This window comes from Rhododendron vialii, chromosome 5a (assembly GCF_030253575.1).
Source record: "Rhododendron vialii isolate Sample 1 chromosome 5a, ASM3025357v1".
NCBI classification, from domain to species: Eukaryota; Viridiplantae; Streptophyta; class Magnoliopsida; order Ericales; family Ericaceae; genus Rhododendron; species Rhododendron vialii.
The window spans coordinates 1,833,678-1,861,442 of NC_080561.1; the positions used below are offsets into that span (position 1 = coordinate 1,833,678).

Here is a 27,765-nt window from a genome sequence, read left to right on the forward strand (position 1 = left end):
GATATGAAGTTGGATCTTAGGGCTATTCCTAATATTCCTGAAGCTTGCTTACCTATCAAGTATCTAGGGGTGCCCTTAATTTCTACTAAGCTAACAAATTCAGATTGTGTGATTCTCAAGGATAGAATGCTCAGAAGGATTCCATCGTGGTCAAATAAATTGCTTTCTTTTGGAGGCCGTGCTCAGCTGATTAGCTCTGTCTTGTTTAGTATACAGGTATATTGGTCATCTATCTTCATCCTGCCTCAGAAGATTATGAAAGAAATTGAAAGTATGCTAAGTGCTTTCCTTTGGAAAGGGGTGGAGCTAAAATCTTTTGGGGTTAAGGTGGCTTGGTCTTCTGTGTGTCTTCCTAAATGTGAAGGAGGATTGGGTTTTAAAAGAGTTAAAGAATGGAATCGGCCTGCTATGCTAAGGCACTTGCGGGCTCTCTGTAAAAAGGAAGATATCTTATGGGTAAAATGGATTCATTCTTATGTGATAAAAAATTGTTGTATCTGGTCGATGAATCTTCCCAATGACTCCTCTTGGACCCTTCGAAAGATTTTTGGTTTGAGAAGTGTAGGTCAGAAGTTTATTGTATCCAAGATTGGTAATGGCTTAAGCCCCTTCCTTTGGTTGGATAATTGGCATACCCTTGGCCCTTTATTTCAAAGATATGGGAATCAAGTGGTCTTCAACCTTGGCAGGTCTCTTCATGCAACAATTGGTTCTATTATTCATAATGGGACCTGGAGATGGCCTAGAATGAGGCTTCCTATTGTTCGAGAAATTGTGGCCTCTACAGATCCTAACCTTATCCCACATGTTGAAAGGGAGGACACTGTTACTTGGACTTTGTCTGCAAATGGTTCTTTCTCTGTTAGGTCAGCGTGGCAGGCACTTCGCACTAATGGGCCTAAGGTGTTTTGGTTTAATATGGTTTGGCATAGATGGCACATTCCACGATGGTCTTTCATTCAATGGCTGGCCCTTCTTGGTTGGTTGGCTACTAAGGACAGACTACAAGCTTGGGGTCTGGTCAATGACACTTCTTGTGTCTTTTGTCAGGGTGGTTTTGAGTCCCATTCACATTTATTTTTTTGAATGCTCCTTAACTTCTGTTATCTGGGAGGTTGTGAAAGCTAAGTGTGGTTTTGGTCTTCCTTCTCGTGATCTGATGGATGAGATTCATTGGGGTTTAACTCATTATAAGGACTGCTCTATCCAATCTAGACTATTCAAGCTCTGCCTTGCTGCTTCAGTGTACTATATTTGGAAAGAGCGAAATGGAAGGATTTTTCAACAGATTGGCCATGAATCTACTTCAGTGGTGCTTTTGATTCTGGAGGAGGTTAAGGCTAGTATGTCCTCCTGGAGGCATGTTAGTAGGTCTGCTACTAACATCTGTTTGATTCTAGAGTGGGGTTTAAATGCTGATCTCCTTTGTATAGTCTAGTTTATTCACTCTGTTTTGTTTTCTTTTCATAGGTTTTTTTTTCCCTTCTACAGCTAGGGTTTGTCCTAGTGTAGTGAGGTGTTTCCCTTGTAAGGGTTCCTTTGGTCCTGTTATATAAAATTTGTTCCAAAAAAAAAACGAGTTAGAAGAAAGAAAAAAAAGGGGATATTCATTTGGCATTTATCTATCAGTTGTATCTTAGGCAATTAACTGTTCCAGGACCATTGCTAGTTTACGTTTACTTACCCGAAAAAAGTCCGTGCAAACTTGTCAATCACAGCATGAACTCTCCGCTCTATTTTTCACTTATTGTGTGCGATATTGAGTATCTGATAATCATATCGCAACAGACATTAGACAAAACAATAAGTGATACCATACACAAGCCACAAGGTATAACAAAAAGATTTTAGGGTACCTGTTCTGGTGCACCTTCGCTTACTCGATGCATTTTGCCTTCACTATCAATGTATGTCAGAGCTGGTCACTTATCAGTGGGGTTAAACGGAAGGAAGTGAACCTCTTGAATGCCAGCCCTTGCCTTATGTTCAGTACAAGTTATGCAAAGAAAATACTAAAGTTAAACATTAAGCGAAGAAATGGTCACCAAATAATCCAATGGAATAATTTAGGTGCACTGTTTTCTGCTACTGGAACATTATGTACTTCAAAGTTCATACAATAATCGACATACCTCTTTCGGATCAGCCAATGTTCCTACAATAGCAGTGTCAATTGCATCTTGATTTTCCACTCTGGAGGCTCTCTAGCCATTAAAACTACAATATCTGCATCTACTCCTCTAGCAAAGACCTATGACAATGCATCCAGGAAAAGGGTTGGAACAACTACTACAATGCACAATCTAGAAATTCAAACTGGAGCAAACAAACCCTCCAAAAAAAAAAAAAAACCCCAATAAGACTTTTGTCAACTGTCAGCTTGTTCAATGTCAGAGTTCCAGTTTTATCGCTGCAAAGCACATTCATGCCTGCCATTTCTTCAATTGCTGTCATTCTTTTCGTCATGGCCCCCTACAATGGGAAAAAAGGATGGTCTTACATACTAACACACTTAAACGGTGGGAGCCAATTGCCATTGTGACAGATAAAACTGTAGGCATTGCAATGGGGATTCCTCCAATAAGAAGTACAAGCAAATTGTCAATTCCTGGACGATAGTCCCGATGTTGAATTGGATACATTACATTGATCTCTATTACCATTCCCAGAGCAATAGAACATATAAAGAAAATCCCAATGGCAGTCAAGACCTACCAAGCAAGAAAGAGAATTGGAGAATACAAAAATCAGTACCAAATTACAAAACTCCAAAAGGACGAGGAACGTAAAAATGAAAAATGAACAACCAACACTGGGGGGCACTAAAATTGAACGCAAAGAATGAAGTAAATGTACTCAAGGAACAAGTTGGACAATTTCTACTTGTCATCCCTGTGGCACTTAACTTATTCTCTTTCTTTCCTGGTGACCATAGTTCATAACCTTTGCAAAAAATATTTATACTTGAATCTCCATACCTTCTGAAAGTGACCAACTTGGTTTGTGCTGCCCACAAGGTGAGCAGCCTTGCCAAAGAAGGTATAGACACCAGTGGCAATGACCACTGCTTCAATCTCTCCCTGTGTAAGGTACTTTTTCGTTTCTACTAAACTTCTTTTTTCTTTGAGTCATAATATTTATTTTGTAGACACGAGAGAGAGACAGGTGATTAATTCATACAAAATAGCATGATGAATAAAAAAAAATAAAAAAATGTTGGGAGAATGGGTATTTAATCTCAGAGGAGTCATTTTCCCACTTTCTTTTTTGATATCCATTCCCTTTGTGTTTTTTAACTTGTCATTGAAAAAGTGTGTTTTTTTTTTTTTTGGCTGAAAAGAATAAAGAAATTAAGTGTGGATATAAAATGAAGAGTTTGAAAATTATTTCCCTTTTCTCTGGCCCTTTTACACTTGATACAGAAAACTTGATGAGTGTAAACAAAAATTAAGGAGGCGTTTCCAGTAGTGAATAAATTTTGAGAAAAAATTTGTAGCAATCAAGTTGTTAGATATTTTCCGTTGTGAATAAGTTATCAAGAAATGTCAAGTTGTTTCCGGTAGTGAATAAATTATAGATTTGTTTGAGAGTAGAGTTACTGTAGCGAAAAAATTTTTATTTACAAGTTGTTAGTTACCGTGAACAAGATGATAAAATGTCAAAACTTGTTAATTTATGTGAATAATATGCTAAAAATGTCTACATTTTTTTCATACTCCATAAATTGCTACCGAAAACATGGCCAAAAATTGACAAAAAGATGAAAAGAGGATAGAGAATAGCAAGGACATCAAAATTAATAAGACAGGTGTAGGTGGATGTTAACGCCATTGGTTTGCCGTTTGTCTTGGGTATCTGGCCATCGAGAATTGTTGATGTGTCAGAATAATGACATATGGCAGGTTTTGATTGGTGAGAGGCAACACCCGTAAAAAATGACGTGTTTGCCCCGAGGGCAACGAATAATTTCTCGTGAATAAGGATTCCCATGGGAAAGGTGAAGTGATGTTTTGGGAGCAGACAGGAGAGAGCGAGAGAGAGAGAGAGAGAGAGAGAGAGTGGCACATGGGCGGGTGGTGGCAGAGAGAGAAAGGTTAGCAACTTGACTTCTTGTTGACTTGCATCGTGCGAGTCTTCTTTTGTAGTAGGATAGAAAAACATTCAATTTTTTTAATACCCTGAAAACATTTCTTTTCAGAGATCACACTGGGTGGTGGTCATTCATTTTGCAAAACTTATCCAGCAACTTTGAGCTTGCAAGAACTCTGAGCCTACCTTTGATCCAGAATAAACAAGGGAATATGGCTCTGTCACTCGTTACGAATTTGCTCACAACTCTCCAACCTTTGGTTGATAAAGAGGTGGTATTGCTTTGGGGGGTTGGCAAAGAGATGACAAAGCTGTCAAGCACGCTCTCCACGATCGAGGCAGTCCTCGAAGATGCAGAGAGAAATCACCAAGAAGATAGAGCAGTACAAGATTGGTTGCAAAAGCTTAAAGATGCTGCTTACGAGGTCGATGACATCTTGGATGAATGCTCCACGGAAATCCTCCGATGGGAATCTAAAGGCCAAAGTTCTGGGTCTCTGAAGAAGGTAGGTACTTCTTTGCTATACCCTTTCAAAAACGTTATATTCCGTCACAGGATAGGGCATATGGTGAAAGAGATCTCAGAGAAATTAGCTGCGATCGCTGATGAGCGCAGCAAGTTTCACTTTCGTAACATGGTAGTGGAGAGCCGAGATGAATTCACTAAAAGTCGTGAAACTAGCTCCCTTTTAACTCTACCAGAACTGATTGGGAGAAATCAAGATAAAGAAAAGATTATAAAAGTTTTGTTGGAGGACGCACTTGAGAGGGACGAGGAGGTTTCTGTGTACCCCATAATCGGTATGGGAGGGCTCGGAAAGACGACGCTGGCGCAAGCTGCCTTCAACGACGAGAGAATGAAGATCCACTTCGACCTTAGGATATGGGTTTATGTATCTCAAGATTTCGATCTTAAAAGAGTGATAAAATCAACCATAGAATCCATATCAGGGGACACTTGTCAAGTGTCAGACTTGGATTCTCTACAGAAAAAACTTCGAGAGATGTTGAATGGGAAAAGATTTCTGATTGTGTTGGATGATGTATGGGGCGAAGGTCAAGAGAAGTGGGATAAGTTGAGGTACACAATAGCATGCGGATCTAAAGGTAGTTCTATTATCGTCACTACTCGTGTTGCAAAGGTTGTATCAATCATGGGAACTCTCCCAACTCACTACTTGTCCTATTTATCGGAAGAAGATTGCTGGCTGTTGTTTAAGCAACGTGCATTTGGAAATGGCAATGAAGAGCGTCCAAACCTGGTGGCTATTGGGAAAGATATAGTGAAAAAGTGTGGGGGTGTACCTTTAGCTGCTACAGCTCTTGGAGGGCTCCTGCGGTTCCAACGTGTGGAAAGTAAGTGGCTTTCTATTAAAGAGAGTGAAATTTGGAACTTACCGCAGGATGGAAATCCCATCTTGCCAGCCTTGAGATTAAGTTACTATAATCTCCCATTGGAATTCAGACGATGTTTTGCTTATTGTGCCTTCTTTCCAAAGGGTTCTAAAATTGAAAAAGGAAATTTAATTCGTCTTTGGATGGCCAATGGCTATATATCTCGCAAAGACAAACAAGAAGTTCTTGGTGACCACATTTGGAGCGAACTATGCTGGAGATCTTTTTTCCAACGTTTGGATAAACCTGAAACTGAAACATATAGATCGCTCACATCAAAACGTTGTGAAAAAGAGTGTGAGATATGGTTCAAGATGCATGATCTTGTGCATGATCTCGCTCAATATATCATCAAGGATGAACGCCATATGATGGAGTATAGAGGTTCCAGTGATACAAGTGATAGAAAAGTTCGCCAAGTCTCCATAAGGATGTTAAGAGAGGGAGATCAAGCAACATATTCCCCCTTTCAACCAGACAAGTGTGATTTTAGAAAATTTGGCTCACTGCGAGTATTTGAGGCAAGGGGCATTCAAATGATGAAGTTGCCATCCTCAATTGACAAGTTGAAACACTTACGGTATTTGGACATTTCGGGCTCAGAAATCAATCATCTTCCTAATTCAATTTGTACCTTGTGGAATTTGCAGACATTAATTCTAGATAGATGTAGACACCTCAAGAGACTGCCCAATAATATGAAATGCTTGAGAAATCTGCGACATCTGCACCTGTCAAGCTGTTCGTTGATGGAAATGCCCCCTGAAATTGGTCAATTAACTTGCTTGAAGGAATTGAGTTTATTTGTTGTGGGTAAGAACAAAGGTTGTCACCTATCTGAATTGCAACACTTAAACTTGGGAGGTGTACTTCGAATCGAGCACCTGGAGAGAGTGAAGAATCCAATGGATGCTAAAGAAGCCAATTTAGTGGGAAAACACAACTTACGCATGCTGATACTCTGTTGGGAAGATAATGATGAATCTGAATCACAAGAAAATGTCGAAGAACTAATTGAAGCCCTTGAACCACATCCAAACATTGAGAAGTTGGTCATAAAGAATTACTATGGCACCCACTTGCCACACTGGATGATGGATCTTAAAAATATAGATCTTATTGAGCTCAGAAGTTGCAAAAATTGCTTAAAACTTCCACCAATTGGACAACTACCTTTGCTGCGAAGGCTGTCAATTTGGAGTATGGACAAGGTCAATTATATTGACGATGATTTGCCCGACGGAGGCCCAGTTAGAGGATTCCCATCTTTGGAAGTGTTGATGCTGGATAATTTGTCAAGTTTGACAGGTTTATCAACAAAGGAGGGAAAAGAATTGTTCCCTCTACTTCGCAGGATGGAGATCGCTGGTTGTTCTAACTTGAGCTTCCGGAGTATTTCCTCGCTGAAAACCTTATCAGTTGTGGGACCTTGCATCAACGTGGTACTGGAGTCAATCTCAACTTTTGAAAGTCTCACTTCTCTTGTATTTGATAGAAATGACGAGGCTATTTGTTTTCCAGAAGAGGTTCTGAGAAACCGAACTCTTCTCAAGTCACTTCGCATTGATCGGTTTACAAAGCTAAAATCACTTCCTAATGGCCTTGCACACCTCACGGCATTGAAGTCGTTGTCCATCCATAGTTGTCATAAGCTCAAGTCTTTGCCAGAGGAAGGGCTACTAGGTCTTGAATCTCTCCAACGTCTGTCAATCTGCAACTGCATAGAGTTTAGTTCCTTGTCTGAGGGCTTGCAACATCTCGTTTGCTTGGAGTCATTGGAGATTATTGCGTGCCCAAAGCTGGTGGCTCTGCCAGAGGGCGTTAAACACCTCAAATCCCTTCAACGCCTACAAATGGGTGGGTATTCAGATGTGTCGGTGGCTTTGCCTGAGACCTTGCAACATGTCCCTGCATTACAATATCTAGATATTTCCTATCCAACACTGACATCATTGCCAGACTGGCTGGGGAACCTTACAACTCTTCAGTCATTGATCATCTCTCGCTGCCCAAAGATTTCATCACTTCCAGCTAGCATTCAAAGGCTTACCGGACTCAGAAGGTTGACAATTGCCGAATGCAGTCCTGAACTAGCTAGGCGATGTGAGAAAGGAAAGGGCGAGGATTGGCATAAGATAGCACATATTCCACAAGTCAATGTCTACGCACCTGCAAAGCCAAAGGTACAATGTTTCTTATTTTATCCTGCATATTTTCGTTTGATTCTTGTGTTTTCATGAAGCTTGTCAACAATAGCCCTCCAGGAAGGGATATGTTAGGGCTGGCTCTAGCCCCAAATTTTGGCCCGAAAATGGGGCCCACCTTAATGTCATTTGTTTATAAATATTAAAATTATTCCAAAAGTAAAGGAGTTTGAGTTCGACTCCCAGCCCTTTACTGATGATACTTCCATTTTTCAGGCCCCTCTGTCTTTCTATTGCTGATTTTTTTGTTATTTTTGTCTCCTCATTTTTTCCTTAAAATCCACAATATAGCAAAAATCACATTATTTAATACTTTACAGAGAAATAATGTACAAGTGATATGTTATTACGTCTGATTAAACAATTTTTCACGAAGGTTGGAAATTAACTTAAAAAATCAAGCAAGGCGTTAAAGTTCATTATTGTTCGTACACATGTTGCAGTTCACATAAGTTGGAAACTCTCTTCTTGTTTTTTTCTCCTAAAAATTGAGCAAGGCGCAATGTTTTAGTACATTCACGAAAATATAGTGGCTGGTTCACCAATTAAGCTGTAAAGTACTTTTCAACCAAATAAGGGCGTGTTCTGAACCCATCTTTTGAGCCTTTGCCACTTAGCATTTAGGTTCCTTCGTAAACCAGAAATTTTTGATTGTTAGATGACAACAAATTCTGACAACTAGGTTTGTTCTTTTTCTTCAGCAAGGAAAAGTGAGAAACGAATTCGTCCCAATTGATTGTGATTTCAATGTCTGGTGTATAATGATGAACCAGGATCTCGTTCATGATTAGCTACCGCTTATTTCAAAGAAACAGAATGAATTTACTCAAAATTGTGTTACATATTTGTTTCGCTCATATTAGTTGGTTTATTGGTTGAGTTAGCGTTCGGTTATAAACTCTAGTTCTTTTGCTGAACAAGAAAGAAACTTTGCACAAGCGGATAGAGATAAACCAGAACTTCTAGAATTGAAAGAGTCAATTAAGCGATCCGATCTAAATGTTATTGAAGCTCCTCTTTGCATAAATGATAAATTTCTGAGAATAATTGTTATGTACAAGTGATCAGCACCCTGTCTAAGTTGAAGCTACGTCTAAAACAACACCTTGCATCAGTGAGTGAGATACTTAAAAAACACATAGTTTCTTGTAAGTTAGCTTTAAATGGGCTTGAAGCATAAAAATGCCAATAAGAGTACCACTCCATACGCTGACAGTGTGAATTTGTGTTTTCCTACAACAGGCCTGCTGCTTCGGAATTATGCGATTGTCCGAGTCAGACTCCGAGTCAGACATAGTTTCTAGTAACTGTATGTTTCTTGTCTATTTATTTACTCATTCATTCGTATCCTATGGTCATGTTTGTCTGCTCCTTTTGCTTTCCGTTTTCTTTAATTTTGTTGAACTCAGACTTGGATCTGGGATTTGTCAATTAGAAGGGAAATGGCAAGCCAATGAAATGACTTTACGAATACATTCTTGGAGGTGTAATTGTGAAGATTGGCTCGTTTTTGCATACCTCCGTCTGGATGCCTGAATACAATGTTGACTCTGAAGCCTATGTTTTTCGCGTCGAGACGGTGGTTAAGTCCGCCTAAAAGTGCCATACTATGTTTCTTCAGTTTTTGAGTTTGGAGGGTTAAAAACCTATGTTGGTTGGGATATTTTTTGCAAGGACATTATTAGTGTATTGCATTGAGATTCATTATTTGCATATCTGAGAGGGAAAAAAATAGTTTCTATTAGGGTTTGGGAGAGAGAACTTGTAATTTGGCTGCGGTTAGATTTTGAAAGGGGGTTGAAGCAGAAACTCTTCTTTGTTTTTCTCTTCAGCAACCATTTTCCTTTGCATTAATTGAAGCCCTGACTCAATATTGCCCGTGGAGTAAGTTTACACCCCAACATAAGCCGAACCACGTCTCTCGGTTTGATTTTTTCTCGTTTGCTTGATTTTGCTTCGCACATTACTTTTGTTTGATTCAATATTCATAACCATCAATTGTTGAAGTCTTTGGTGGCTCTCCACAACACAGTAATCAACCAAAACAATACTACATCATTTACAAACTACCATAGGCGTACATATGTGTATGTTGTACTCATTTCTTGGTTTGGTTACCTTCCTTTTTGTTTACAAATCCAAGATCAGGTGCTCTCATGTTTGCAGGGTTACAATTGCAATATGATGGCAGCTCGTTCAGAAGTGGTTGCAGCCTCAGTTCGGATGCATTGCCGGCGGAAGCTTGTGGGCTGCTCAGGGGGATGTCGGTTCGAGTAAGCCATTACATTTTGTCCAATGCAGAACGCACAGGGCAATGTCGGTTCTGTCTTTGAAGCTATGCGCTTGCGTTTGTGTCTGTACTATTGCTTATACTCAGTACTTATGTATCTTTGTGATTTAGACTAATAGATAGAGATATTGATGCAAACTGCTTGCTGTTTTACCGGATATTTAACGGTGTTATGTTTGTGGCTGATGGGGCCGGCCACTGGGTGTTATGTTTGAGAACCTATATTATTTTCTCTGCATTGTCTTATGTAATTCCCGATTTGAACGTGATTTTATCGTCCTTTTACCGGTGAAATTTTTGTTCTTCGTGAATCTGTAACTCTTCATAGTTTCATTGAATGAGAAAGCTTCCACCAAACAAATCAAAAAGTTCGTTATTGGCATTTCACTTGTGTTCATATGCCATTGTATGTTTGTAGTTAATTATCTGGAAAAGAGTGAGAAGAAGCATATGAAAACTATAATCAATTACTATCAGCTATATAATCTTTCAATAGCATTAGCAATAGTTTGAAAATTGTTGGGCCCGGAGTGCCTACATGAATTTGGTTACACAATGTCACTCCCCGCGACTGCTCTAAAAACAAACTTACGGATGCGATGTCGAATGCCCTAAAAAATTTAATTGAAGCCCTCTCTAACACCAATTGATTTTAGGATAGACTTGCGGGTGTGATGTCAGATACTTATTACTATTGACAAAATTGTTATGAGACTATATATCATGAATGACCATTACTGGCATAGTCGTCACCGTCTCATAAATATTGCTAGCTTACAATTTTGCCTTCTTAAGAAACTTAAAACAAAAGACCAAAAGTTTATTAGGAATGCAAATTTTCATTCATGATATGGTCTCATTAAAAACCTTTTCAATAAGCATTTGAAATTCTTATTGTAGAGTAGAACAGATAAAATCAAGCAAATCGAAATCCATAATTCGTAATGTGAAAGAAGAGTTTTAGGCTAGGGTTGACTGTGTGTAAAATTGTATTTATCTCACACTGCCAACTTCATTCTTCTTGACCAAAATTGTCATCATTTGCTTAATTTGAAAATTCAGTGTGAGAAGTTTGTATTTTCGAAAGGGAGTTCGATTGCACTCGATTAAAAATGTTGACTTAAGAAGCTTAACTTTTTGAACAATCATGTCCATTGGGAGATGTGTTAGGCCAAATCATATAATAGACTGACGTAATTTAGATTTTTATCTTTAACGTGAAAATGATACGTAGGGCTATTGGCTCACCCAATCTCCTTCAATAATGCAAACATCCCCAACATTAATTGGGTGTCATTGAAAGAAGAAACGAAAACATTGAAAATACTTCTTTACCGTATCCATGCAAAGAATCACTAAGATCTCCTCTGCATAAGCAGAACTATGAATAAGTTCTTTGTCACTATGCTGTTCATGATGAAGAAGGAACAGATAAGAATGAAGGCCAAAACAACCCAATTAGTAACAACTTTCTTCATGACACCTTGATTGAAAGGGTCAAATCCAATTTCTGAGCTAAACAGTTAGCGATCGTGGAAAGAAGAGAAAAATCAAAAGAGAGAGACTTTGTGCGAAGACATCAATACAATAGAATGATTTACAGTTCCCCAAGCTGGATAGGGGTTGAAAGAAATGCTGCCTATTTCCGGTTCTCTTCTTCTTACCAATTCCACCTCACAATTATCCCGAAAGCTGAACTTCATGAATCAAATAATTTGATCATCTGATTGCCCAGAATGTGAATCAAATTTGTGAAAGTATCGCTCTCCTTGTTGTCAAAGTGAAGGCTCTCGATACCCTTGAGAGCGGACTCATGGTCCACTGAGGACAAACCAGGTAGTCTCCCTTCTTCCTCACCTTCAATAAGAACACAATATGAAAGGATTGTTCTTTCTTAGGTCGTTTAACTTCACAAAATCAATTGTGATGGGTTCTGGAAAAGTAGGCAAGGATCGACAAAATAACCGTTACAAATACAAGAAGCAAAGCAGGAAATCACCTGACTGGCGTTGAGCATTGGAGACAAGAGGAGGCTGTCGGGAGCTTCTTCCAGCGCCGGGGCCCTGACAAAAGAAACCATCCTCACCGATGCAGATAACAGCAATGAACAAGAAAAGGCAATTCATTCTATTATATCACTTACAAGAGCCCGGGAAGGAGTAGCGCCAATCTGTGACTGCTGGTACTCCAAAATTGTCCAATCGAAAGCATAATCCAACTGGAATCCTGTGACCCGATTAACAAGGAATGATACTATATATTATTGGTTATTAAGATGTAGGAAATGACGGAGCGTAAACTTCAATCTCTTGTGTTCTGGGTGTTCTGAAGTGCATATTACAAAGCAACATATATAAACCTTCGCGATTAAGGAGGTCTCGGAATAATCTCTTCAAATAAGCATAATCTGGCGTATCATCAAATCGCAGACGGCGACAATAGTTGAAGTATGATGCAAACTCTGTTGGATAACCCCGGCACAGAACCTGAGGGTAGTGTAATAGTGATGACATCATGCAGATTGAATCAGAGAAAAAACATGTATCTTTATGATTAATGAGAACTTTCTTCGAAGAGTTATTGCACTCTTCGAACCTCTCCCAATGCATTTCGTTCCCCAGTTGTACTGTTTTGATCTTTGCATCTTTACGATTAATGAAAACTTTCTTCGCCATTCAAAAAAAGAGAGAGCATTTTAGCGACGTGCTTAGTGTTTACAAAGAAGTTACCTCAATGGTTTCCACCTTTCTTGCATAAATTTTCTCATGCTTCTGCTCCTTAGTTCCTGCTTTCACTCCCTGCCAAGGAAGACTACCCCACACAAGGGATGTCACAAGACTATACACAAGAAAAGGCACAACAAATAAATGAGAGGAAATGCAGCAATTATCACCTTCTTCTTAGGAAGTACATGAGGACATATCCAAGCGATTCTAGATCATCCCTCCGGCTTTGTTCTTTGCAGGTCACAAACAATCAGAAAGAACAAAGTAAATATTGGACAACCGAAGACAAAAGTTTAGAAACTGTCATGCAATGAGTAAAGCATGTGTGTATATCAATCGAAATTCCATTGTGAACGCTTACCAATGCCACGGTGAGTGTTCAGACTTGTGTATCTTGGAGTTCCAGTCAAACTTTTGTTTTCTCTGCATAGTGCATGACCATAATATGATGAATATATCGACAAAGCCAAAATGTAAAAGAAGAATTTAAAGATGCTCAAAGATGAAAGAAGCTACATTCGTTTCTTATAAGCACAAATTACGCATCCCTGATTTACTGTCAGCTGTTAAGAACAACTTCCTACTTATTCGGAAAGGGGCGAAGGGGCACATCAACAGACCTGTAAATAATTAAAAGGCACATACGGGAAAACATTTAAACAAGAACCGATGCAATACCAATTGCACATCAGTAGGTCCCAAAGTCGCAAAGTAAAGCAAAATTTTCTTATCAAAAGACTAATTGGATGTAAATCATCTGATACATCTCAGTCAGATCCAGAAAGCAATTGAGGATTCAAGATCATCTCACCTGTATGGAACATGTTGGTGGGATTTAGTGTCTCTGTATTTCTTGGCCAGACCGAAGTCAATGATGTAGACCTACAAGAAGGATGAGATACAGAAGCCCTTATTGAAACAGATATCCAAACAAAATACTTTAAGCACCAGAAAAATAGAAAGGAAAGGGGGCGGGGACCTGTTTCGCGCGCCTTCCCAAGCCCATGAGAAAATTGTCTGGCTTTATATCTCGATGTAAAAAGGATTTAGAATGCACAAACTCCACAAGGTTGATCTGGAACAAATATCAGGATTAACCCGTCTTGACAACTTTTAAATGATCTAAATGGTGTAATATCATGCACAAATCAGACGCAATTACCATTTGATCTGCAAGCATAAGAACGGTCTTTAAAGAAAATTTCCTACTGCAAAGATTGAACAAATCTTCAAGACTGTGTCCGAGCAAATCCATCACTAGAACATTATAATCTCCCTCGACTCCAAACCATCTCATGTTCGGAATCCCAGCTATAATTTGGTAAGAATATTGATGATCAGAAAAGAGAAAAGATATATGAGCAAAATATTTCACGAAAGATCAACTGACAGTAACTGATTTAAGAAACAAATCGAAAAAGATGGAAATAAAACTGTCATTACTTCCTCCCTGTAGAACTCTGTACAGCCTTGATTCATAAAGCAACAGTGCGTGTTTTGTCTTCGCATTTTCCTGAGGATTCGGAACAGTATTAGCATGTTATCGGCCACAAATATTGAAATTCAAACTGTACAATAGTATCGATATCGAACTAATCAAAGAGACTGGCTGATGTTACAAGCAGGCAAATGCTTGGGGGCCTTGTCTCAATTCCTGGTAATATTTGATACGACATTAACGCGCAGCACTCTCATTTGTAAGTTGGAAGTCAATTCCTTCCCAAATGCAGTGCTGTTATGACAACTTAAACTAGAAGAATTCCTCATGAAGATTCATCCCATGGCTGGCTGCTCAGCAGATTCAAAATCCATCTAACTTTACCTAATGTAGACCCAAATCCACATCTACTGAAAACAATATCAATGAAACTCAATCACTCCCAGGTGATTCAAACATGAGTACTGAGCCGTTGGAACATAATTCTTCTACTATAAGACCAGTAGATGCGATTTGTTCGTCTTTGATGTTTTCCAAAATGTATTCATTTTTTAACAAACATTTGGTGGGTCACCATGTAACCAGCTTTAGGTCAGGGACGGCCTTGGATGGACTAACTTAGAAACCGTGCGATTTTGGCTCTGCTGAGGTCAGATGGCTAAAATGTAACACTCCATCAGTTACGTCATACTACTAGTTGCCACAACTGGCCCTGAGCTAAGGTTCGAGGAGCGGCCACTTTAGACCCCAGGAAATTTACGAATGTGGGGGGTCCTCCTACTTTGGTACTCCTTTTATAACTCCAACAAAAAAAGGCCCCGTCTTTAATCTTCTATTTAGGCTCCTGAAATGTCAAGTCCAGCTCTGCTAATTACCAAGGAACATTTTTTTTCCTCACTTAAAACTTTCGGAAACAAAAATTTGCGCAGAAACGCAAGTGATTGAAAACCAAATTATCGCCTTCCAGCAGAATTTGGACCGATAGTCAATCCGTTAACAATGATGCACAACAGTACAAGCAATCGACAAACAAATTCAAATGTTAATGAAAGCAGAGAACTCACGAGCTTAATTGCAACCTCTTCCTTTGTCTGAGTATCAGTACCTGCAAACAGAGCCCGTTCAACGCAAACCAATGGAGAAAAATACAAAGAAGAGGCCTACGGTTAGGCGCGGACACAAGGGGATGCCAGGGGGTGCCCGGGTCCTATGCAACTCCAAATATTTTTTCACAAATTACGCTAGCTTTCAGGTTAATTCGAAAATGTTCTATATGATCGCCCCTACAAGTTCCTAAGGTGGGAAAAAATTTCATAAAGTTTGTCTATATGTATGAAAAAAAACCCCGTAAATTCCAAGTTATCAACTATTTTTCGGATCATGGATGTTAAATTAAATGATGGCTATGTATGTAGTATGTACACAACTAGCAACTAGCAAAATAGATGTCATACACTGTACTTCATGTTATTAATGTCAAATACATATGGTTCCAGCCCAAGGGAATACAAATTTTGCATCCGCCACTGTCTATATATGGTACAACCTTCAAACAAATTTGCATCAAAAGAATGCACATCTAGTACCAAAAAACGCCCAACTCATCAAAAAACAAATAACTACTTTGAGGTCTACTGGATGCGCCTATATATATAACTTAACCGAAGAAATACGTAGCTATGCGCGATAGAATTTGGACTAAAAATATGCCGACCATGCAACGTTGATAATTTAATATGCATACCACTTCCAAGGTACAACCCGCCCGCCCGCGTAACTAATCGAAAAATACGTAACACACGAAAAATATGCGTAACATATGTTAATAAAAAAAACGCTTAATATTATCATGGTACACCCTCCCAAAACAAAAGGCAAAAAGCACCACAACAAAAAGAGTGAAACAGACCACGGTAGATCTCTCCAAACGATCCACTGCCTATTTTCCTGCCGAGACTGAACTTGCGGCCGATAAGAGGCTCCATTAGTCCTAAACCCTAGTATTGTTCTCAACGTTTGTTTATTATCCGACTGAGTAAAAAGCGGTAGAGGGTTGAGAATAGTACAGTTCAACGACCAGAAACAGTGGGTATCTTTGTCGTTGGCTTTTTTGGTCAGAGAGAAATACGCCTGTCTAAGACATGCCGTGAAGTCCAATTTTATTCATCCATCTAAAAAGAGGGCAAATATTGCCCACGTTGCTTGATAAGTTACTTTTTATATTACTCTCCTTGGTTGATAAGTTACCTTCTATTACTGTCTTTAATTCATCTTTAGCGAATGTTACCAACCCTAGTTAGTTTTTAACTAAAGATAAAAAATAAAAATAAAAAGAATAAAATACCGATTTACTTGCACGAACCTAAAACCATGTATATAATATGGAATAACGGTTTTTTAATTTTTCATATTTTGGATCGTCAGATTTGTACATATTTTTTTTATGGCTGAGATTTACGAATAGTAAGATTAAAAATATATTTGGAAAGAATAAATATTTGGAAGAATGATGAAAGAAAAACTAAAATTGATATTTCCTAATTTTATTCTGATTCCTTATTTTCGAATTTTTCTTACTTTCCTAATGGTTATCAGCCAAAAACGATTACCGTGATCTAGGGCTGTCTCTCTCTCTCAAACATTAATTCCAAAACAGATTCTAAATTTGAATCCGAAACTACTTTTCCTCTCACACATACGTTTAGCTCTCTCTCTCTCTCTCTCTCTCTCTCTCTCTCTCTCTCTCTCTCTCTCATCTATGTGTGTGTGTGTGTGTGGGCCATGTCATTTTTTGGAGGACTGATTGAGGGAAAAAAAATTGATTAATTATATACTCCGTATTTGGTTATTTGATTCATTGAAATATGCTGGTGGCAGCAAATGTATTGATTTTGTTGCATCTTGATTCTAAGTCATAGTTTCATCTTCCCCTTCATCGGGTTGAAAGTTGAAAGCCAACGAAAATATACATGTGCCTGTGTTTTCGCATTGAAGTTAATTTTCTTATTTAACTTAATTTTCTATAATACATAACACAAGATTGTAGGGCCCATCCAAACTTAACAAAAGACAAGTTGTTGCAATGGATGATTATTTTGATCCAATGGTTTAGGCTTATGATCTCCTCATTTTAGTAAGTAAAGTGCTCACACTTTTTGCACATATTACACAATTATTGTGTGAATTTATTTACTCCTAACAACTGTACATTAATGTCTCTGTGATTTTTCACAAAAAAAAAAAAAAGAGAAGAATACCAAAACTTTCCAAATTTTGTGCTAATTTGAAATATATATATATATATAGAGTCCAGATCTGGTCAAGACGTCCAGACCGGAGCTTAGGTCCGGACCACAATCTCAGCCGTTGGATTGCGTTTTCAATGGTCCGGATGCACAGATAGTTTGTTACGCGAACAAACTATCTGTGCATCCGAACCATCGAAAACACAATCTGACGGCTGTGGGAGAAGTCCGGACCTAAGCTCCGGTCCGGACGTCCTGACCAGTTGGGACTGTGTGTATGTGTGTGTGTGTGTGTGTGTGTGTGTGTGTGTATATATTGGAGCGTTCTAGGGACACAAAAAAAGACACTCCGTCTCAACCATTGAAGCTAATGGCTGAGATTAGAAATTCACAAAGAATTACTTATGGCCGCGAAGAATTACTCTTGGACACAATGAATTACTCGTGACCGCAAAGAATTATTCTTGACCAAGAATTAATTTTGACCGCATCAAATTGCACTTGGCCGCATCGAATTACTTTTGGCCGCATTAAATTGCACTTGGCCACATCGAATTGCACTTGGCCGCGTCGAATTACTCTTGGCCGCATTGAATTGTTTTTTACCGCATTGAATTGCACTTGGTCGTGTCGAATTACTTTATAGTCTCGCAGTTCTTTGTGGCCAATTGCAATTTGATGCAACCAAGAGCCATTCTTTGCGGTCAAGAGTAATTCGTAGCGGCCTGGAGTAATTCTTCCCAGCCAAGAGTAATTCTTCGCTTCAGGAGTAATTCTTCGCAATTTTTGGCCGCTTCGAATTACTCTTGGTCGCATTGAATTGCACTTGGCCGCATTGAATTACTTTATGGTCTCGCAATTCTTTGAGGCCAAGTGCAATTCTATGAGGCCAAGAACAATTCGATGTGGCCAAGAGTAATTCGTAGCGGCCAAGAGTAATTCTTCGCGGCCAGGAGTAATTCTTTGCAGCCAGAGTAATTCATCGCGGCCAAAAAAAGGAGCCTATAGATATCCAATTAAGCTGAACTGAAATTTTTTGTGATTTTATCAAGCATATTGATATCCGATTAAGCTGATTTTTTTGTAGGGAGAGTAATATATCATGATTAAGAGAGGAACTGGACCGGAAATATGGTGGGTAATGTTCACTTTTTAAGGTAGACGCCAAACAAAATTGAACTCGTGACCTTGTCACATGATTTAATTGAGAAAGAGGTTATTTTCCTGGGAATATTCCTCCTGTGATGATAGAAAGTAAGAATCATCAATGCTTTTTAATTATTCAAACCGTTTAATATGGTGGGTAACATTCACTCACTTTTAGGAAACTGTGAATCATATTCGTTTTCACTTATGCTCAGACTCTGATTGTTCATTCCTCTTAAGATACTATGGTTCATTTAAATAGTACCGACCTCCGATCCACTTAACTTTCTTCACGAGAACAACTTGAATCGTTAAATAGAACTACATTGCATCCCAATTTGATTCTCGAGAGATGACATGAAAAATTGTCATAAAAGCATCTTGATTCAATCTACTATTTGGCAAATTCGTTGCTTTTCTTTCTTGTTTACCAGTTCATTTAAATTGTTAGTAAATGCGTTTGGCCCGGCTTCAAGCTTAGTTTTCGGTTCTTACTAAAACTTAAAGGACAAATAAAAATGGAAGCTTTTACTTGGATCGAATTTTTCAACGATCCAGTTATGAGAAGCCGAAAAGTCCAGACTTTTGGATAATCAAGACCTCCATGTTCTTCTGTTGGGAAAGTTATGAGCCCAGATTAACCATCAAGTTGTGTAGTGATGACTTGACGGGAAGAAATGGTATTTGGAAGTGTTGCCGACTTAACATTTAGGTTTCGGCATAACAAAGCTTGCACTGTCTTTTCGCACTTGGGCGCACAGCGTGCCATTGGCAATGATCCCTAAGTAATCGTTGTTGTTCATTGGACAGTTCTTGGGCAGAATTGATATGCTGCAGCTGAAAGGTCCCATGAATGGCTATAAGCTACTTTACATTTCAATTCGATTCCTTTCAATCCAGTGGGAGAGAGTACACCATGGTTCTGTTCGTTGGAGCAGTTCAGTGTGGTGTCGCTGCAACTGAGTGAAGCCGTTGTATCCTAGGAAGCAGACGCCGTTCGATGCCCTCTAACACCTTGGGTGAGGCAAGGTGGCGAGTTTTCTTTAAGGACACTGTATGACACACGGGCCTTGGTTTGCCATCTTCGACCTATTGAGAGTTTCTGTTTTACGCAATACAGTTTCTGTAACATCCTTCCAGTGGTTTATTTCCAGAAATCAATGAGACTGTTTAACTGTTTCTTATTTAGCATTGTTCTTCATGCAATTCAACAAACTAGAAACTTCTCTTTGTATAAAATCATTTCCATTTGACAGACGAATCAACAAGCGCCTTGAGAAGTACAATAAAGAATTTCAGTGCCAACGCAGATCAAGATTTCATTGAAACTATCACTAGGTACAACAAGAATGAATCAATTGAAGAAAAAAAAAACAACAACAAAAAAAGGAGCCTAAATCAAGTATTGCCCAAATCAAATTTAGACTTGTACAAAATAATGAAGAAATGAGGTCAGGGTACACTACTCCTCAAGTACCGCTGGTGTTGATCCATATGCATAAGGCTCCAACTTACCAAGCATTGAGCTTATTTCCTATTTCCATTTGGCCAACTGCCTTAGCTTGCAGTAGGAACAGGGGTCCTTGGACTTGGGACTCCCATGTATGCTAGTCTGGGAGAAAGCCTAACCTTTGGGCTGGGCCTTGGAGAAGGGATTGGGCCGTAATATCCAAACCCTGGAGAAGCGATTCGGGGTGAAAGGTTAACTTGTTCGAGTGCTCGGAATTGTAGCTCCGTTGGGTAGTCCCGGACACAACCAATGCGTGGCCCAGTTCCTGTGCTCCACTTACACGACAACCGTTTGGCAAAGTCAAACGGTGCCGGCACATTGGCATCAACGGGTTCCGTGTCTTCTTGTTCTTGATGATCGGTTGTGATTGATGCTTCCTCAACCGCAACATCAGCATAAGAGTTGTTTGTTGTATCTTCTTCAGATTGGGTATTCAGAGCAAGGCTTGTTACTGGATCAGGCTTTGGTTCCTCGGAAGAATCCCTGAATGAAGGATAGTCATCGTCGATTGCACACCTCTGTATGAACAAAGAAAGAGTCATCAGAGTTTGTTTAGGCCTCAAGGGGGCTATCATAATAAGAGCTTGCTCACGAAATCAGTTGAGCATTAACAGATTCCACAAAGCATGTCCAGTTATTTGCAGCTTATTTGCCGTAAAGTTTGAATCAACATACTTAAGCAGTGGTACTTCAGAAAGGTAGGATGTTAGGTAATTGGTACAACTTTTTCAGGTTTCAGCTTATTCGATTTTTCAACTTAAAAGGCGCAAAAAGAGCTCAAAATACAATTTTAGATAGTTGTGTTTTAGATGTCATTTTTTTTTAACAAAAACCCAAGGGTACAATAGTTGCAACCATCCCAAACAACTCGTATAGGCATTCATGAAACCTATATGTGTAATAAGGATGTGTGAACAAATTTTAACAGACAACAGAATAGAGGTTCGCCAAGCAAAAAAACAGAATAGAGGTTCAGAACATCTACCTTGACATTTGTGAGGTCTACATTGTGCTCTTGAAGGAAGCTAATGAATTCCTGGAAATTCTCTTCTGTAGGGTGATAGTGACCACTGTATGGCCATATAGCCTGGGAAATAAGAGCACAAAAAAACACATATTTAGACGCATGACAAATTTATAATTGCATAATTTTACACTAGACGCATGTATGGATCTATGCATATACCTCAAGAACCCCAGCATGAGCAACTAATCTTCCAGCCGCGGTGGTTGCTCCACCGGAAAGAAAACTCGAATGCTGAAACACACCTTTCTTCTTCTGCCCCACATACAAAGTCCTCGATGTGCTTAGAACAAAAATCCACTTTGAACCCTCTGTGGTTTCAATAAACGAACCAGTTTGTTTAGATACAAGCTTCCCATCTTCAACAATTACTTCATAAGCTTCCCTTTCTTTCTGAAATGAAATAGGTCCAAGGAAATATAGCAATATATTAGACATCCATAACATTGTTTTATAGCTTGTTTTGATATCAGGTGATGTAAAAGTTACCGGTCCAAGGTATTTGATGCATTGGCGCTGTAGATCGACCCTTGGGCAGGACTCCAGATTTACTTCTTTGCCATCGCCCACATCCAACCTTCATATTTCAAAGACAAATATGTAAGGTATCATCACCAAAGAAACTTGCTTTTAGACTCATCTTAAATCATGTCCAATGCATCAATTCTTTCTTTTGTTTCAAACAACTTTGCCATCAAGAAATCCTTTAATGAATTAAGCAATTACGAAGTACTCACCAGTAGAAGAAAGGCTGAGTGCTCTCACTATCAAACCAGATATCGTAGTACAGATGCAAATTGTGCCCATACCGATGTCGTGGATCAATCTGTACCCCAAAAAAAAGCATGATCAGATCATGGAGTTCTGTTAAAGCTTGAGGGCTGACAATACCCAATATTGGAAAATGAATACACTTGTAAATGGCCTGCTAAGACATGGTGTTAATCTCAGTTTCTTGTCTTGAGCAAGGCCAAGCCCCCTAACTTTCTTTAGGGTGTGTGTCAATCTCTAATTTTTCAAGGTATTAGTGGAGGAAAAAGAGAGAAAATTTCAAAATGGATTCCGAACGTATCGAAACTTTAACCTTTTCACCTTTCTTCTCATCTCTCTCTACTAAGTTCAACATCCAAACACAACAATAGAGCTCTATTTTCATAATGGCCAAAAGTAAATTCTAGTGCCTTCGAGAATGAATATTCAAACAGAATAAAATGGTATCAATGAAAGTACTTACAGCTTCAAGCCAGTGTTGAAGGGCTAGTTTTTGAGCTTTCTCATCCTTGGACAATCCTTTTCCCACCTTCAATCATAAAATTTAATATTTCAATATAATCCTTTCCAGAAAGGTAGAAAGGGTAGGGGAAGAGCTTTGTTAAATTCAAAGAATATAACTCAGAACGGTACCTTGGCAGCTCTTGTCCTCGCCCTAGCCCATCGCGAACCAGCTGTTTCATGTTTCTCAACGCTAAAGAACGACACGGAGCTCTGTCTGAGAGCAGCAAAATCTAATGCTTTCCACCTACAGTTTTTTTTACAGTAACCAACTAAGGAAAACTTCACCAAAAGAAAAGGCATAAAAAGCAAAAAACAGATAACAGGATGTAAAAAGACTAACCACAGCTCTTCAACCACAACTGCACAATCGGCAAGATTTCTTCGCGTTCGGTAACTCTTATAAACTTTCTGAAGCGTAACTGCAGCAGCATCAAGCTCACTAACAGGTCTTGGCGAAAACAGTATCGCTGGTTCAGGAAGCGAAATTGAGGGCACTGACTTATCAATAGAACCATCAACTTCCTTGTTCAAACCCGAATTCCTTATGTCTTGGACTAGATTCTTGAACGAAAGAGTTGTTTCGAGCATTACTTTCATGGGTTCACAATTCTTCAGGTTTATAGAATTCTTGGAACTTTTCATATCAAAACCAGTTTCTGAATCTGTTTGCTTGAAGCTATTGGTCCTCAATGTCATCTCTTGTCCCTTGTAAGTCAACTCGATGTCATGGGCCAAGCAGAAAAACCACTGTCTCACAATTTCTTGCCAAGCTGATGGAAGTAAGGAGAGGGATAAACCCATAAGGAATTTGAATGCGTCAGAAAAAACTGTTCACCTGCACATTATATACAGTTATTTAAGAGCCTTGAGGAAAATGTCATGAGCATTTCCCTTGAAGATTTATCCCCCAAAAATGCAAGATTTTTCTACTCGAATTCAAAATCGAAAAGCGGGTGATAGTCATGCATCTATATTCTATACGTACACTTCATTAAACATTAGTAGTGACCAATGATTCCACACACTGAAACCAAACAAATGCAGGCCTGCTTGCAGGCATACCCCCACCCTTCACTTCACCTCTTTTTTATGATCACAGACCCATGGCGAATTGAGGATACTACCCGAAACATAAGCGACAGCCCTTCCACACAGGACTCTCAGATCACTACGGCCAACTTTCATATCGACCATAGTGATCCGAGAGTCTAGATATAACCAAAAGTACTAGAAAACAATTAACTTCATCCCAATAACTCATCCAAGACCCAGTTAATGGACTATCGAAAGCCATAGGAGCATTCACTTACCCTCTAATTTCCCATTTTCATATGAAGACAGACCCCTTTTAACCAAACTCAAAATGATTACAGTAATTACAACAACATAGCCATATAACCAGAAAAGAATTTCATCCCAGAAACATATCTTCCACCTTCTACTACCAATAATTCAAGACCCAGCTCCAAAAAAATGAATGATATCAGAAGCCCAAAATCAAAAAGCCATAACCCACAATATACACAATACGATATTGAAAATCAATCAACCCAATTGAAACACAATCATTGGGATTAACGAAGTACATTCAGGAAGAATATGATTCTCTTACCTAACCAAATCTTTGAGAGAAAAGTTCTTTTCTTTTTTTGGTTTATTTCTTCAAACAGATGGTGATCACTGGGAATATGGAAAGACCCACTAGCAAATTCGCAAGTTGTCTGTGACTCTGACCACCTACCCTCCTTATATAACTAGATTTCGTATGTCCAGAAAAGAAAAAAGTAATGTAAATCCAAAGGCACTGGAGTCCACTGGACCTTCGGACACGTATCACGTGGACTGGAAAACTGAAAACCGCAGTCTTTGAAATGAAATTTCCTGAAAACTTATTCAACTGGGTAAAAGCTAGTTTCAAACCCACGAGCTCGTGTTTTTTGATCTGTTCAACGCTTGAATTTTTGTACTACCTTTTACTTTCCGAAATTGCAATCTTTTTCGGGGGGGGGGGGGGGGGGGGGCCTTCTGTGACGTTTGTCATCCATGACACGCTCAAGGGATTATAAACTAAGGCTGCTCAAAAAATCCAGTGAACCGTGAAATCGGTCCGAATCGAATCATACCTTTTGAATTTTGTCCGTGGATTAATGGTTCGGACACGGATTGAAAAATTAGAAAACCGTAACTCGCAGTTCGGTCTACGGATTTTCATTACGAAAACGTGGATTAACCGGACCGGACCGTGAGATATTTATTTTATATAAATAATATATATGTGTGTGTATTTATATAATAAATTGTTAGTAATGTTAACACTTTTTTCCACCAATTTTAGTATTTTATCTTAATATATAAATAATATATATATATATATGTGTGTGTGTATGTATTAATATAATAAATTGTTAGTAATGTTAACACTTTTTTCCACTAATTTTAGTATTTTATCTTAATAATGGGATATAGTGTAGATGTACATAAAATATAGGGAGAAGTCATAGTTTTTTCATATAAATTACGAGTAACTCTAGTTGAGTTTCAGTAGTTCGTTTCTTTTCCGATTCTTTTATGTTATGTAATGTACTACAATGATATACAATCATACTAGTGTTTTAGATTCTTTTGAATTTGATTTATGAAGTAAGTCTTTGGTAATTTATGTAACAAGTACTTTCTGATGGTGTTAAACTTAATTCTGAATGTAACCTTCTTCCTTTTTATTGTGGGATATATGCTTGAACTTTATTTTTGCTAAAATCCGTGGACAAAACCGTAACCGATCCGCGAGTCATGGATCGGATTGGAACCGGACCGTAGGACTTTTGGTCCGGACACGGATTTCATTTTGTAAAAATCATGACTAGCGGTTCGGTCCTCGGATTCTTAGAAATCCGAACCGAACCGGACCGCGTGCAGCCCTACTATATAAACCCAGAGAGACAGAGAGAGAGAGAGAGAGAGGAGAGAGATGGTCAAAGAAAGCCCAGGTTGAATGCCAGTATCTCCATGCTGCGATATTGACAGAAATTTTAGATTATGAATTCTTAAATTGAAAAATATTTAGATTATGATCGTTAGAACAAAATCATTTACAAAAAGTAATGTTGATTTGCAAAAAATGAGATGATCTTTCTATTTTTTGTTAAAAAATCGCAATATAACTTATCATAAAAACAGGATTTACATATCATTTTCTAATGCAAGACTTAATATGTTATATGGATACACTTACTACTGAGATGTTTTGACAATCAATCATTGAGATTAACTAATATAATCCAACGGTTGGAAACAACTGGGAGCATCGTAGCCATTGCTACCCAAGGTTAGTCCGATTGTACTGTCGGTTTGTTTTTTCATAATTGACCAAGTTCAATTCTTGAGTTAGGCCGTAAGATCTAATTTCTCGTGAAATCTGTAATTTCAGTGTCAATAACATGTCTTTGGTTTCATATGCGCTTTCTCGGGTTTGAACTAGGAACCCAGTTGGGTTTCTCTACTACCTGGACCTAGATTAGTTCTTAATTTGGGCGTTTCGTTAGTCTTGCTTATGCAGGGGGTGTCTGTGTCGAAGTCTATGTAGTTTTGGTTCTTTCTTATATCATTTGATGAAATCTGTATTGCCTTTGAGCTTTGATTTGTGATATAATAAAAAAAAAAAGACATGCCTTTGACCGAACCAAAAAGTGATTATTTGAAGTGCAGATAAATTGGCCCGAACACCGCCACCGTCTGTTTAAAAAAATGTAAAAAAAAAAGAAAAGAAAAGAAAAAAAGAGGTGGTCAAAGAAAGTACGCTCGTGGGATTTTTCCATGAAAAAACACCACAACACAAACAAGAAGAAGGGACAAGGCAAACTCTTGTCTTGCTACTACTGCTAAAAACGGGGAATTGCAGGTCAACTACAACCACTTTCCGAATTCCGGGTCGTGGTCATTACCATTTTAGTACTCACGTACGAACGCGCCTAACTCAATGACACATTTGCCTCCAACTGCTTCTGGTCGCATTCATTAAAAACTAGCCCTTTCGGTTACGTCAGGCGAGAGCTACTCGAGAGCGGTTTGTATTCAATTAAGGTTTTGTGCCAACTCACTCATGGGAATAGTTTAATCCGAACGAGTATTTTGAGCTCGTCAAGTTTTCAAATCAAACTTGAGCATTCACTACTTGAGTCAAATTCAATTGGTCAATAGTTTAATCGGAACGAGTATTTTAAGCTCGTTAAGTTTTCAAATCAAACTTAAGCATCCGTTGCTTGAGTCAAGCTCGTCAAGTTTTCGAATCAAATTTGAGCATTCACTGCTTGAGTCACATGTCAATTGGTTTATCTCGTGCAGGTGCTTATTTTAGAAGTCAAAGAAGTATTAAAATGAGAGTTGTTTTGGCATAATAATCTTTTAAAATTCGACAAATTTATACAAACTCATTTAAGCCCTAGTTTCTATTAAAAAGTCAACTTGATTTTTTTTGTTTTGTATTTATTAAAAAAATTCACATTTGTTAATTTTGCGTTAAATTTTTGTGAATTATTGGTTCGGCTCGATGAGAGGAGTCGAAAAGGTTAATAATTAAGACTTTTACCCAAAGATTTTTTGTAAATATCCAAGAAAAAACTCGAAAGGTCCGGCTTTTTAATTTGGGGAAAATTTAATGTTTTTACTTTTCCGATTTGCCTCAACGAGAAAGTTGTTCTGGCTTTTTCTTATATATTTTCAAAAACAATTGGGTAAAATTCATAACTCTCATCAAGACGAATTAATAATCTACGAAAATTTTATGCAAAAAAAAATAAGTTTTTGAATAAGAACACAACAAAAAACCAAGTTTGCTTTTTAAGAGAAACTAGGCCTAAGTTTTGAAACCAATCTTGAAAAATATTTGACAAAATCCGACCATTTTCGTTTTGCGATTTTGGATTTGGGATTCTCTCTTTGGGTCTCCAATAATTTTTTTTCAATCATTACCCTCATTTCTCTATCTATCTCTCTCCACTCGTTACCCAAAATCACAAAACGAACATGATCGATGTTCTTCTAGAGATGGAGCTCCTTGAAATCCTTGCACCTCAAGTTTACTTTCTTTGATCAAGAAAAATCTACGGTGATGAATTGAATTGAATTGAATATGTTTTGGGTTGTGACTATTCCATGCCGTGTAATCAACAAGGAGCAGTCAAAGATCAAACCAACCCAGTGTTTGGGTTCATGATTAGGTATTGAACATGGGAGATACTTGTAGACCTAAAGAAATGGACTTGGGGCTGCTGTCCCACGAAAGCATTTAGTAGCGCTCAATTTTGCCATCCAAATTTTTGGACGGTTCAGATTTTAGAAGAACTCTTCGACTTTTTAAAATTCGAACTATTAATTACCAGTGGACGATTAAATTGAGCGATGCTGAATGCTGGCGGCCCCCAAGT

At 38.5% G+C, this 27,765-nt stretch overlaps 3 protein-coding genes and 1 long non-coding RNA gene across 13 annotated transcripts in view; 1 reads left to right on the forward strand and 3 right to left on the reverse strand.

Moving 5' to 3' along the window:
• LOC131325403 (casein kinase 1-like protein 1) overlaps window positions 1-16,453 on the reverse strand; it is a 40,801-nt gene extending 24,348 nt beyond the window's left edge. The window contains exons 1-13 of one of the 3 annotated variants that reach the window (XM_058357656.1): window positions 16,052-16,453; window positions 15,207-15,247; window positions 14,148-14,217; window positions 13,867-14,015; window positions 13,684-13,779; window positions 13,516-13,586; window positions 13,066-13,127; window positions 12,872-12,935; window positions 12,708-12,789; window positions 12,338-12,464; window positions 12,122-12,204; window positions 11,978-12,041; window positions 11,485-11,835 (exon numbers count right to left, since the gene is read on the reverse strand). In XM_058357656.1, coding sequence (XP_058213639.1) covers window positions 11,678-11,835; window positions 11,978-12,041; window positions 12,122-12,204; window positions 12,338-12,464; window positions 12,708-12,789; window positions 12,872-12,935; window positions 13,066-13,127; window positions 13,516-13,586; window positions 13,684-13,779; window positions 13,867-14,015; window positions 14,148-14,217; window positions 15,207-15,247; window positions 16,052-16,127 — 1,143 coding nt within the window. In that variant the 5' untranslated portion in view covers window positions 16,128-16,453 and the 3' untranslated portion in view covers window positions 11,485-11,677. Of the gene's footprint in view, window positions 1-11,484; window positions 11,836-11,977; window positions 12,042-12,121; window positions 12,205-12,337; window positions 12,465-12,707; window positions 12,790-12,871; window positions 12,936-13,065; window positions 13,128-13,515; window positions 13,587-13,683; window positions 13,780-13,866; window positions 14,016-14,147; window positions 14,218-15,206; window positions 15,248-16,051 lie in introns of those variants that run through there. The other 2 variants (XM_058357658.1, XM_058357657.1) reach the window with 2 other exon arrangements.
• The window catches only part of LOC131325402 (IQ domain-containing protein IQM1-like), a 38,646-nt gene extending 14,402 nt beyond the window's left edge, over window positions 1-24,244 (reverse strand). The window contains exons 1-9 of one of the 2 annotated variants that reach the window (XM_058357655.1): window positions 23,955-24,244; window positions 22,683-23,177; window positions 22,472-22,586; window positions 22,302-22,367; window positions 21,805-21,893; window positions 21,557-21,644; window positions 21,230-21,460; window positions 21,029-21,130; window positions 20,427-20,561 (exon numbers count right to left, since the gene is read on the reverse strand). In XM_058357655.1, coding sequence (XP_058213638.1) covers window positions 20,427-20,561; window positions 21,029-21,130; window positions 21,230-21,460; window positions 21,557-21,644; window positions 21,805-21,893; window positions 22,302-22,367; window positions 22,472-22,586; window positions 22,683-23,143 — 1,287 coding nt within the window. In that variant the 5' untranslated portion in view covers window positions 23,144-23,177; window positions 23,955-24,244. Of the gene's footprint in view, window positions 1-19,746; window positions 20,562-21,028; window positions 21,131-21,229; window positions 21,461-21,556; window positions 21,645-21,804; window positions 21,894-22,301; window positions 22,368-22,471; window positions 22,587-22,682; window positions 23,178-23,954 lie in introns of those variants that run through there. The other variant, XM_058357654.1, reaches the window with a different exon arrangement.
• On the reverse strand, window positions 1,605-3,088 carry LOC131325406 (uncharacterized). 2 transcript variants are annotated; one of them, XR_009199691.1, is made up of 5 exons: window positions 2,979-3,088; window positions 2,353-2,711; window positions 2,133-2,251; window positions 1,857-1,979; window positions 1,605-1,767 (listed from the first exon to the last, which is right to left on the reverse strand). It is a non-coding gene; the product is annotated as an uncharacterized LOC131325406 (long non-coding RNA). The 2 variants fall into 2 exon arrangements; XR_009199690.1 differs by having other exon boundaries at window positions 1,606-1,767; window positions 2,133-2,711.
• Window positions 3,995-10,272, forward strand: LOC131325401 (disease resistance protein RGA2-like). 6 transcript variants are annotated; one of them, XM_058357648.1, is made up of 4 exons: window positions 4,082-4,213; window positions 4,262-7,667; window positions 8,931-8,997; window positions 9,855-10,272. In XM_058357648.1, exons 2-4 carry the CDS (start codon window positions 4,302-4,304, stop codon window positions 10,019-10,021), a joined length of 3,600 nt encoding a protein of 1,199 aa, XP_058213631.1. In that variant the 5' UTR covers window positions 4,082-4,213; window positions 4,262-4,301; the 3' UTR covers window positions 10,022-10,272. The 6 variants fall into 6 exon arrangements, with proteins under 6 accessions (XP_058213630.1, XP_058213632.1, XP_058213633.1 ...); XM_058357647.1 differs by having other exon boundaries at window positions 3,995-7,667; XM_058357649.1 differs by lacking the exon at window positions 8,931-8,997 and having other exon boundaries at window positions 3,995-7,674; window positions 9,832-10,272.
• Window positions 24,245-27,765: the final 3,521 nt, after the last annotated feature.

What these genes read in the sequence shown, in the direction of transcription:
- LOC131325401 (XM_058357647.1), top strand. Translation starts at nt 4,302, where the DNA reads ATGGCTCTGTCACTCGTTACGAATTTGCTCACAACTCTCCAACCTTTG. An exon ending in ACGCACCTGCAAAGCCAAAG is followed by an intron (nt 7,668 to 8,930) that starts GTACAATGTTTC and finishes TTCCTACAACAG; the next exon opens with GCCTGCTGCTTCGGAATTAT. An exon ending in AGACATAGTTTCTAGTAACT is followed by an intron (nt 8,998 to 9,854) that starts GTATGTTTCTTG and finishes TCATGTTTGCAG; the next exon opens with GGTTACAATTGCAATATGAT.